Raw genomic sequence first — 13006 nt, 5'->3', positions numbered from 1 at the left:
GATAAGTGATATTGAGTTAAATAGCAATTGCTTTCGCTGGTATTTTCATTGCCCACTTACAGTCTGAGGGAAGAAAGCAGCTTACCTATTTACTATTGAATTTTTTCAGGAATGGTTTCTCAGCCTTTTTACTAAAAAAAAAACTGAAGAAAGATGTATGAAGACAAGGAAAAACTATACCTAGTTCAAATTACAAAGTACTACTACTGTAACCCTAAACTACACTGCCATAATATTGGTAGTATTGATCAATATGCTGCAAACAAATTATACGAATTGCTAACAAGATTGATTAGAACTAAGAAGATATCTAAACAGATCCAAGATTTGCAAGACGAAGTGTAAGAGACTCATATCCATCTGGATCATGCGTCACACAGCATCCCAAGTCACTCACTGCAATAGTAGCAAACACTCACACAACCATGGATCCATTGACAATGGAAGGTTCAATTACTGAGTTGCAATCATTTGATTACGTGTCAATGAGCTTAGGTCAAATGGAGCAAATGACATGGAGAAGCCACTGACCATCTGGAGCAAGTTACAGCAAGTCATAGGTCCACCTGGAGCAATGAAATGTTGATACTGAGTTACCATATTACAATTGTGGCCAATTGTCTCATCAATTCTAACTTCATTTCTGCAACTCAGTATTGAATGGTTACTAAGAAAACTGCATTCATGGAGAGGTCCACAAGTCATATCTGAGCAATGCTGCACAACTGTCTGATTAGGTTAGAAAACTCAATAAAAGGCATAGACGTTCCTGGGTCCTCAACTTACAACTGGTTATGGCAATATACATTTTAAAGCATCCGCCTTCACTAAATGGCAGCACTGTTATCTTTAAGTCTTAACATTGTAGACTCAAGCCAATCCAGACAAGAATCAGCAGTTAATCTACCCGACTGCAATGCTAAGGTAATGTTTCAATGTTAGAAGTGCTGTACTTCAGATGGTGCTGATGCTTGTAACCAAAGGTGACATTAAATCAATCATCCTTCAGCTAGCTCAAGTGACATCGTACAGTATTATTTGAAGAACAACAGATATCTCTTGTTATTTTTACCATTTATCAATCTGACACCACAGAAAATCAGATTTTGTTTATTTGTCTCATTGTTGGGATCTTGTTATTCATAAAGTTGTTGTGTTATTCCCACTGTTATCACAGTGACTGATATCAAAAGCTCTTTATTAGTATTAAAATGTTTTGGGAGATCTCTAGGTTGTGAAAAGTGATACACAAAGTTTATTTTTAGACATGTGTCAAAATAAGAAGGTGATTCTATTTTCTAAGGATAACAGTTTCAGTTACTATAAGTAACACTATTTTGACCAAGATGAAAATGGCTAATGTTGTTTTAGCTTGTGAATTAGAGTACCCTGGGAAATAAAAAGCAAAAAGCAAAAGTCCCTTACTGCAAAAAAGAATTTAATTCTGAGTTATGTGCCGATTCAATTGTTAAGCAGCAAATTAATTCTCCCTCTGGTAGAACTGAAAGTTCATCTAATTTACTTCTAGGAGTTCAACTTAAAGGCCGCAAATTACAAACGGCATATCCTATTACGAGCAAAGCGTCAACCCACACAACACCATTAAAGGTAGACATGACTCTGCACTAACCAAGTGCATTGCGCTACTGCGTATTTAAAATCCAGTTCTAAAAATATGAGCTTGAGCTTGCCAACCATATAATGGATTTACAGACAACATAAACTCAAAACCAAGTTAACCAACAGAATGGCTTCAACTCAAAAAACTGAGGGGATTCTTAGCAAAGTACAACCAGCACTATATCACCTTGCAGCTTCAAAACTTGCATTGTATTACCTCACAAATAGTGCTGTCATTGAAACTCTGGATAATTCTTGAGAGGAAAAGGTGAAAAGCATTTAAACAACATATTTGGAAGGTACTTCAGAATTCAAACAGAATAACTATTAGCTGGATTTTTCTGAATGAGGTAAAAGGGTTGTGTTGGAGAACTACCGAACTCAGCAGATCTATATCCTTTATGAAGGCCCCAGAACATTGTATTTTTGCACCAGGAAGGCAGAGCTGGGATGGTTTCGGGCCACTTCCTCTGCTGATAGACCAGAATGTACCTGTTCACTGGAACATCCTGTCAGTTGTATTAATATCAAACCAACAGCACCCCTCAACATTTCCCCAATTGGTCGCCCAAGTCAGCTCTATTTAGCAAACAGCTAGGCCCAAGCAGAGGATTATGGAGACAACTCATTCACTTAAGGTGAAGAAAAACTAGAAGCTGTTTTTCTAAATCACCATCTTACTGATCTTCAGATCAGATGTATTGATGCTCTGCCCAAGCTGCAAACAAAAAAAACTGTCAACAGGTTAAAAGGAGAGAACAGGAGCTTATAATTGAATTCCAACAATGCATTCAACTTTTGTGACCCTATTAGCAATTTTGACAATTTAACTGAAGTCTGTCCAAAGTATGAGAAAGAAATGGGAAACAAATACATCTTAATTCAGACAGTTGAAGAATCATCTTTCAGGTTAGCAAAGTGTTTCTGCTAATAATGCACATTCTTTAGAGCAATAGGATGTGAATGGACTTGTCAAAGTTCTTGCATATTGTGTTGTGAATATCAGCTCAGTTGTTGTCATCAAACTACACTTCACTACACTGTACTTCACAGGGAAGAACAGAAATCAACATGTAAATCGTTAAAGGCAGCTCTCTTCATCTCCTTACAGCTGTTTGATCAGCAGCTCTCACATCGACCAAAAAAATAAATCACATGCGTTTCTTTTATGTGAAGAATAATGAATTGTCTGAGAGCGAATGAATTTAATAGACACTGCACAAATTTAGCTGGGGTGTAAAATTGGGTAATGACCTGCTACTACCAATTTTATGCCCCTGCCAAAGTTGCAAGTTTCATCAATAAGTGCACATTCACTGGATTACAGCCTGAAAACTGTACTGTTACAGGGGTCAACATTAGCAAATAGATGTTTAATATATTCATGCAGTAGTGGACCCCTAGCGGTAAGGGTGCTGAGTTACAAACCCCAAGTTGAGTTAAAATCTCACTGCATCAAGTTGTGAAATTCAATTTAACAACTTTAGTTCTAGATGTGGATGCCAGAACAAACCTGGATTGTAAATCAGTTAATCACTAACAAGGAGCAGCAGAAAGTGAGGTCTGCAGATGCTGGAGATCAGAGCTGAAAATGTGTTGCTGGAAAAGCAGAGCAGGTCAGGCAGCATCCAAGGAACAGGCGATTCGACGTTTCAGGCATAAGCCCTTCTTCAAGAATGGGCTGAAGAAGGGCTTATGCCCGAAACGTCGAATCACTAACAAGAAGGCAAGTAAACAAGAACATTATCATTAATAAATATTCAGTGTCGAAAAATTATTGGGCAATAGTTCAATATGATTTTTAATATTACCCATTTTGTTTCTATGTACCATTTCTTATCATGTTCTCCTTCCCCCTTCGAAGTGCTCCAAATCCAGATATCACAGGATAGATTAACAGAGATATGGAACAAAACAGCTATTTTGCTCCTTTTTCTGCACTTTTCTGTGAGTTTCTACATTTTTTTTTATTTGTTGCTGCTTAGTGCCAACCTTGAAGATATCAGGAGTTGACCATGTGGTAAAATACAGCCAAAAGGGTAGTAAGCTAGTACAACATAGTGACTGTCTACCAACGTGTTCTTCCCAATTAGCAGATAGCCATAATCTAGTAAATTATGCCTTTGATCTATTCCTGTTATCTCAATATAAAACTAGATGCTAATCTAATAAAATGCATCATTCTCAGATCCAGTTGGAATGATGCACTAATAGTACAGAATTCCACATAAAATGTTTACACTCTACTGTACAAATGTATGAAATTTCAGGATGTTTGATGTTGGAAGCAGATGGGTATCTCACCTGTGTCCAAGTGTAAGATCAAATCTTCACTGTAATCCCCAGTTCGCTGGGGGGTAAATTCTACTAACACTTGAATGCTCTCCCCAACCTCCAGGTTTCCATGGATAGGTTCCACAAGAAATGGCCTGCAAACAACAAGTAAAAAGAAAATTATTGAAATGTGCATGTTAGAAAGATCTAGCAATCAAACAGCTGCATTTATAACATATTGTTTTTCATTTTGGGTAATTATGTGCAAAGATCTCAAATCCTTTGCAATTGCATATTATAATACCACTAGCATTTTTTTCCTAAGGAACTCAAATTTTCCAGTTTTGTATAATACAATCTCCCAACTACCCCATGCTTTCCAAGTAATCATGGTGTTACAATTTCTGCCATTTCCCAACTCTGTTTTTATTTACAAGGATATATTATTTCCATATGACTACCAAAGCAAAAAATCACAAAGTCGAGCTCAGTAGTATGTCTTTGTATGAGTAATAAATTGCTAAACAGCAAAAAAAATCAGATAGATGCTCCATTTTACATTTGTACTTTGAAAGATGATGCTGTTAAACCATACCTCCTTACATATTTTAAGTATATTAACAGTTAAATGTCTAGTTAAACGGTGTCTTAGATAATTTGCAAAACTAAATTAGCAGGACATTTTATTTTTTAACTTTCCTTTAACCAATGTTTAACATATTAGCTGCATTGAGTTCCCATTTCAGCACCAGGCCAGAAACATATACAAACAAAATCACAAATCCATAAGCTATAGGACCAGAAGTAGGCTATTTGGTCCATCAAGTCTGCCCTGTCATTCAAGGAAATAATGGCTGATCTATTCATCTTCAACTGCCCTATTTGCCTTGTCCCCATCGCCCTGGATTCCTTTATTAATGAAGACAAGCAATCAACCCAAAAGCATGATCAACAGCTTTCAGAAAATAATCCCTCATTACATATTAACATGCTGGATATATGTGAGGTAAAAGATATTTCAAAAGTTTCTATTAAGTTATTTAAAATCTGCATTGTCATTAAAAAGAATACTACAACTGAGGAAACAGAGTTGGTTCTCATGGAAATGTCGATGAAATGAGATTAACCTCTTGGATAGAGCATCAATATTCAACAATATTGAATGAAATCAAACAACACTGCTTTTTCCACAGCAAAGAAATATCCCCAGCTCTCCTCTAAACATCAATGCACCAACAATGAGACGTAGATACATAGATAATGTTTGAGCACATTCCATCATTCAAAATGATCATGGCTGATCATCCAACTCAATACCCTGTTCCCATTTTCTTCCCATACACTTCGACCACTTTAGCCTGAAGAACCATATCAAACTACTTCTGGAAAGGATTCAATATTTTGACCTCAACCACTTTCTGTGGCAGAGAATTCCACAGGTGCACCACTCTCTGGATGAAGAAAGTTCTCCTCATCTCAGTCCTAAATGGTTTACCGATTTCCTGAGATGTGACCCCTGGTTCTAGAGTTCCAATCATCGGGGCATTCTTCCCACATTCACCCTGATTAGTCCTGTTAGGATTTTACAGGTTTGTTTGAGTTCGATTTATTGTTGCCAAGATACAGTGAAATGCATTGTTTTGCACACTATCCAAACAGAACAGAATGCAGAATACGGTGTTACAGCTGCAGAGAAGGTGCACAGAAGTGATCAAAATTAACATTTGAAAGGTCCATTCAAAAGTCTGATAACTGTGGGCAAGAAGCTGTTCTTGAATCTGTTTGTATGTATATTCAAACTTTTATATCTTCTACCTGACAGAAGAGAGGCAAAGAGAGTATAACCGGGATGGGAGGAGTCTTTGATTATGTTGGCTGCTTTCTCGAGGTAGTGGGAAGTACAGATCAACTCAATGGATGAAAGACTGGTTTGCATGATGGATTGGGCTGTGTTCACAACTCTCTGTAGTTGCTGTACCACACTGTGTTGCACCCAGATAGGATGCTTTCCATGGTGCATCTATAAAAATTGGTAAGAGTTTTTGTAGACATGCCAAATTTCCTTATCCTCCTGAGGAAGTAGAGGCATTGCTGTGCTTGACTGTCGCATCAATGTGCGTGAACCAGGATAGATTGTTGGTGATCATCACTCCCAGGAACTTGCTATGAGATTCCCCCCTCAATCTTTTTAACACCAATGAATATAGTCTTGATCGATCTAGTCTGTCTTCACCTGTAATCTCTGTCATTCCATGAATCAGTCTAGTAAACATTCATTGCATTCCCTCCAGAGCAAGAACATCCTTCTCTGGTAAGGAGACCAAACCTGCACACAATACTCCAGATGTGGTCACACCAAGGCCTTGCACAATTGCAGCGAGACATTCCTGCTCCTGTACTCTAATCTTCGAGTTATCAATGCCAACAGACCTTCGTCACCTCCTGCTGCACCTACATGCTTACCTTCATGGAACGTTGTACAAGCACACCCAAGTTTCATTGCACTTCCCCTTTTCGAAATCTATCACCATTCTGATAATAATCCACCTTTCTGCTTTTGCTCCCAAAATAGATAAACTCACAGTTATCCACATTATACTGCATCTGTCATGCAATTGTCCACTCACTCAACTTGTCCAAATCACACTTAAGCATCTCTGCAACCTCCTCACATTTCACCGTCCCACCCAGCTTTGTGTCATCTGAAAATCTTGTAGATATTACATTTAGATGCTTGTGAATTTCTGTCGTGCATCTTGTAGATCGTACAAGATGCACTACAGAACTGCTGCTGAGCATCTGTGGTGGAGAGTTTGTGGATGCGGTGATAATCAAATAGACTGCTATCCCTGGATTGTGTCAAGCTTCTTGAGTGCTGTTGGAGTTGCATTTATCCAGGCAAGTGTGGGATAATCCACCATGCTCCTGACTTGTGCCTTGTAGATAGTGGACAGGCTTTGGGGAATCAAGAGGTGAGTGACTCGTTACAGTTTTCCTCACCTGTGACCTGCTCTTGTAGCCACTTTATATAGCAAGTCTGTTTCTGTTCAATGATAACCCCCAGGATGTTGATATTCATGATTCATTAATGGTAATAAAATGTCAATGGGCAGTGGTTAAAAGTCTTATTGGAGATGGTCTTTGACTGATATTTGTCCAGCACTAATATTTCTTATCACTATTCAGCCCAAGCCTGGATGTCATCCAGGTCTTGTTGCAATTGTACATGGAGAAAGTGAGGACTGCAGATGCTGGAGATCAGAGCTGAAAATGTGTTGCTGGAAAGGCACAGCAGGTCAGGCAGCATCCAAGGAGCAGGAGAATCGACGTTTCGGGCATGAGCCCTTCTTCAGGAATGAGGAGATTGTGCCAAGCAGGCTAAAATAGTCCCTTCTCCCTACCTTTTATCTTAGCCTGCTTGGCACACTCTCCTCATTCCTGAAGAAGGGCTGATGCCCGAAACATCGATTCTCCTGCTCCTTGGATCATGCCTGACCTGCTGCGCCTTTCCAGCAACACATTTTTAGCTCTGATCTCCAGCATCTGCAGTCCTCACTGACCTGCTGCGCCTTTCCAGCAACACAGTTTCAGCAACTGTACATGATCTGTTTCAGTATATGAAGAGTCGCAAATGGTGCTGAACATGGTGAATTAATCAGCAAACATCCCCAGTTCTAACATTATGATGGAGTGAAGGTCATTGATGAAACTGCTGAAGATGGTTGACTCTAGAACACTATGCTGAAGAATTTCTGCAGAAATATCCTGGAGCTGAGATGACTTACCTCAAACAACCACCATGTAGGAGCAAATTACTGCAGATACTGCCATCTGTACTGAAAATAAAAATGCTGGAGATCACAGTGGAAGCTTGCTTCCTCTTCATGATTGCTGCCTGACTTGTGTGGTCTCCAGTATTTTTTGTTTTCACTTTCAACAATCACAACCATCTTCTTATGTGCTAAGTACGACTCCAACCATTGGAGAGTTTCCCTCAGTTCCCACTGACACCAATTTTCCTAGGATTCCTTGTTGCCAGACTTGGTTAAATACAGCCTTGATAGATGAAACAAGCACATACCTTTTTTTAGCCATACTGAACATTCATACACAAGCAGTTTCCAGCAAGCTGCGCATGTCCTCAGATTGCCTTTCTGGATCAAAATAAATTTGCCTTATACATGTATCAAACACATGATCAGCATGACATTACTTCTTTATCACAATGACCACCTGATTCTGGATAATTATACTGTCACCTTAATTTAGACTGTAATTCGATGGAGGTGTCATTTGAAGCCACCCCAAATGGTAACTTTTGCCACAACCTGTGTGAGCAAATCCCTTTGGCAGCAGCCTGATCCTCATTAGCAAATCACACCTTAGTTTCTTCCCCTGTTATTCTGGCACCTCTCCTCCATGAACATTACTTTCTCCCACCCTTCTCAACTTTCATAAGACAGTGGATACATTGAATATGATCTTTCAAAATGCATTAGATTCTGGAATCATTCTAGTCAACTGAAGGTAATGAATACATCATTATTTAAAAAAGGTGACAGACAGACAAATGAAGAACTCCAGACCAGTTAGTTGCTTAAAACAGAAAGTACAGAGTCTTATTGGAAATAACTTGCTACTCTTCCTTAGATTGATACTGTGGGGATCTCAACATGAAATTCATTATGCGACAGATCCTATAGATAAGCACTGATTGCAAATATTAATGTCACAATTTTTCTTTCCTTTACTAATTCATTTCAAATTTGTTTGCTTTGATCCCTTTCCATCTCCATCAATAAGAGAGAAATTTCAGCATATTATATAATTTTTCATTCTTGTATGCAAAGCTATACATAACATCAGCATCTTCTACTACTGTTTTGGTCGCCTTTAGGGTTGGTTGCTGACTAATTCCTGCTTATTTTTAAGGCAGCTGGGCTGCAAGAGGTTTGTAGATTCTGGTCAGAACTTCAGAGTTCTTGAAGCACGACTGGTTTACTGGGCATATTAAAATTCGATTTATCAAGCAGCAGCTGCATGCCACAGTCACTGCAGCAGAGGATTGGATGGTGTTCAAGGACTTGTATTTCAGCTTTGCAATCTTAAAATATTATTCTATGAAAGAGATTAAATAGTCACAAGTACTTCTTATGCTTCAAAGACCCAAAATGACCTTAAGGGTAGGATTTAATTTCCTTTTTTTTTATGCAGAGTCTTGGATTACCAATTCATCCATTTTCCGCAAGATTCTTTACAATTGCCAGCTTGTCTTCCAAGCACTGAGTCTAGCAGGTCCTTTGGCCAACACTTTGCATGTTCCATAATGATATACCCCTGCTCTGCCTCAAAACATCTTCAGCCACCACACAGTTCCATGACAACACTCATATACCACTGGAAACGGCAATGGACTGCACACAGTCCGAAGATGACTTGACAGTCTAAATCAAAAGGGAAGGATGAGGTGGGTGTCAGATATTAAGGGAATGAATGTTCAGGGGAAATATGAAGACTGGAAATGGGTATGCAGAGGAATGGACATTATGAATAGTAGGCAAGGGGAAGGAAGGTCGGGAAAGAACACTTAATTTATAAAGGAAGAGAATATATAATCAGCGAGGAAGAATATTAAACATTGCTAAATTGAAATACAAAGTTGAAGCTTTAAGCCTAGCAGTCATCAGGACTAAAATATGACAGGAATAACTGGGGGAATGGGACCACAGAAAAGGCTGGTAATAACAGGGACTGAATGGCTTCCTCCAGTGTTAACAATACTAACATCTTATGAAAATGCTCCTTTCTGAGATCAAATCCAAAGAATGGATTCAAAATTGTGGACTCTGAGCTGGGTTTGTACAGTGTTTTAATTTGGTTCAGGTTTCACTGTATCTACCAGCTACTTGGGTGGTATGGTGGCTCAATGCTGCCTCACAGCGGCAGGGACCCAGATTCAATTCCTGCCTCAGGCAACTGTTCTGTGTGGAGTTTATTCATTCTCCCCGTGTCTGCGTGGGTTTCCTCTGGGTGCTCCAGTTTCCTCCCCCAATCACAAAGATGTGCGGGTCAGGTAAATTGGCCATGCTAAATTGCCCATAGTATTAGGTGCAATAGTCAAGGGTAAATATAGGGTAGGGAATGGGTCTGGGTGGGTTACTCTTCAGAGGGTCGGTGTGGATTTGTTGGGCCAAATTGCCTGTTTCCATGCTGTAGGGAATCTAATACAGTCAAAGCACAGATCAGCTGTAATCAAGTTTCCAGTTTGCAATAGTCATCTTCACACAGAACCAAACTCCAAACTCCAAACCAGAATTTAAGGACATATTGGGAGAAGGATCTGGCACATTAAAAGTGGCCGAGTAAGGTGCCTGGGTAAATTGGGAGCATTTGTAATGCAGTAGTTGAATTTATCACTACTGGGGAAGGCAATGGCCTCGTGGTATTATCGCTGGACTGTTAATCCAGTGACCCAAATAATGTTTTGTGGACTCGGGTTAGAATCATGTCAGACATATGGTTGAAATTAAATCCAATAAAAATCTATAATTAAGAGTCCCATGATGGCCATGAATCCATTGCCGATTGTCAGGAAAAAACCAGCTGGTTCATTATTCTCTATAGGGAAGGAAACTGCCATACTTACCTGGTCTGGACTACATTGTGACTCCAGACCCATAGTAATGTGGTTGACTCCTAACTGCCCTCTTGCCAATAAGAGATGAGCAACAGACGCTGGCCTAGACAGTGCCATCCACACCCTATGAATGATTTTTTTTAAAGCCTCCTGTAAAGTCACACTACTTCCATGTTTCGAGACATTTGCAAATTTTGAAATAGAGCCCTCTGAATCCAAAGCCAACTCCTGGGTCAAGGATAACAGGAGCCCTAGTTCTGGTCCAATGGAAATATCACATTAACTTTGAGTTCATCCAGTACCTCAATGATTTCCTCTTTCACTATGACTTTAGCAGTAACTTCTTTCTTGACTGACACAAATGAAAAATAATCATTCAACATCTCAAACAATGACATCTGTCTGCACATTTATTCCTTTTTGGATTTTAATTGGTTACCACTGCTGCCTCACAGCACCAGGGACCTGGGTTCGATTCCCACCTTGTCTGTGTGGAGTTTGCACATTCTTCCTGTGTCTGCGTGAGCTTCCTCCGGGTGCTCCATTTTCCTCCCACAATCCTAAGATGTGCAGATCAGGTGAATTTTCCATGCTACATTGCCCAAAGTGTCAGGTGCATTAGTCAGGGATAAACATAGAGTTGGGGAATGGGTCTGGGTGGGTTGCTCTTCAGAGGGTTGGTGTGGACTTGTTGAGCTGAAGGGCCTGTTTCCATACTGTAGGGAATCTTATCTAATCTAATATAATATAATGTAATCTAATTGGCCCCATCTATCCTTTTATTACCCTTCCACTATATTTGTCTCTATAGAACACTTTCACATTCTACTATAGGTTAGTTGTCAGTTTCCTTTTATACTCCCTCTTCATTTCTTTATTTCATTTCTTATTGTCTCTTTGAATTTTCTACAATTAGCCTGATTCTCACTAACATTATCAATCAAACAGCCATTTTTGATCTCCATTTTATACTTCGCCTTAGAACAATGAGAACAAAGAGAGTTTACAGCCCAGGAACAGGCCCTTTGGCCCTCCAAGCCTGAGCCAATCCAAATCGATCTAAACCTGCGCCCAATTCCTAAGCATCTGTATCTCTCTCCTCCCCACCTACTTATGCATCTGTCCAGACGCATCTTAAAAGAATCAACCGTGCCTGCCTTTACCACCTCTGCTGGCAACACGTTCCAGACACCCACCACCCTCTGTGTGAAATACTTGCCGCGTGTATCCCCCTTAAATTTTTCACCTCTCACCTTGAAAGTGTGACCTCTCATTATTGAATCCTTCACCCTGTGAAAAAGCTTATCTCTATCCATCTTGTCTATACCCTTCATGAATTTGTAACCACAATCAGGTCCTCCCTCAATCTCCTTTTTTCTAATGAAAACAAACTTAACCTACTCAACCTCTCTTCATAGCTAGCATCTTCCATACCAGGCAACATCCTCATAAACCTTCTCTCCAAAGCGTCCACATCCTTTTGGTAATGTGGTGCCCAGAACTGTACACAGTATTCTAAATGCAGCCGAACCAATCCCTTGTACAATTTTAACATGACTTGCCGGCTCTTATACTCAATACCTAGTCCAATGAAGGGAGGCATATCATATGCCTTCTTGACCACCCTATCCACCTGTGCAGCAACCTTCAGGGTGCAATGGACCTGCACTCTCAGACCTCTCTGCTCATCAACTTTTCCCAAGGCTCTTCCATTCATTGCATAATTCGCTCTAGAATTAGACTTGCCTAAATGCATCACCTCACATTTGTCTGGATTGAACTCCATCTGCCCCTTTTCCGCCCAACTCTCCAGATATCTATATCCTCCTGTATTCTTTGACAGTCCCTTATGCTTTCTGCTACTCCACCAATCTTTGTGTCATCTGCAAACTTGCTGATCATGCCACCAAAGCCCTCTTCCAATAAATAACAGTGGCCACAACACTGAGCCCTGTGGAACATCACTGGTCACCTTGCTCCATTTCAAGAAACTCCCTTCAACTACTACTCTCTGTCTCCTGTTGCTCAACCAGTTCTTTATCCACCTAACTAGAACACCCTGCACACCATGTGACTTCACTTTCTCTGTATTAGTTTATCATGGGGAACTTTATCAAACGCCTTACTAGAGTCCACATATATGACATCAACAGCCCTTCCTTCATCTATCAACTTGGTCACTTCCTCAAGGAACTCTATTAATTTGGTAAGGCACAATCTCCCCCGCACAAAATCATGTTGCCTATCACTGATAAGCCCATTCTTTTCTAAATATAAATAGATCCTATCCCTCAGTACCTTCTCCAGCAACTTTCCCACCACTGACTCATTCCTGATGAAGGGCTCTGGCCCGAAACGTCAAATTTCCTGTTCCTTGGATGCTGCCTGACCTGCTGTGCTTTGACCAGCAACACATTTTCAGTTCCCACCACTGACGTCAGGCTCACTGGTCTGTAGTTACCAGAATGTCCCTAC

At 40.0% G+C, this 13006-nt stretch overlaps 1 protein-coding gene across 1 annotated transcript in view; it reads right to left on the bottom strand.

Moving 5' to 3' along the window:
- Positions 1-13006, bottom strand: part of hydin (HYDIN axonemal central pair apparatus protein) — an 888678-nt gene that overhangs the window by 745233 nt on the left and 130439 nt on the right. Inside the window, exon 8 of the mRNA XM_060837518.1 lies at positions 3925-4049. Within this exon, the coding sequence (XP_060693501.1) occupies positions 3925-4049 (125 nt within the window). The remainder of the gene's footprint in view (positions 1-3924; positions 4050-13006) is intronic.

The sequence above is a fragment of the Hemiscyllium ocellatum genome, chromosome 17 (assembly GCF_020745735.1).
Source record: "Hemiscyllium ocellatum isolate sHemOce1 chromosome 17, sHemOce1.pat.X.cur, whole genome shotgun sequence".
Classification (NCBI taxonomy): Eukaryota; Metazoa; Chordata; class Chondrichthyes; order Orectolobiformes; family Hemiscylliidae; genus Hemiscyllium; species Hemiscyllium ocellatum.
This window is presented reverse-complemented; position numbering and strand designations above follow the sequence as displayed.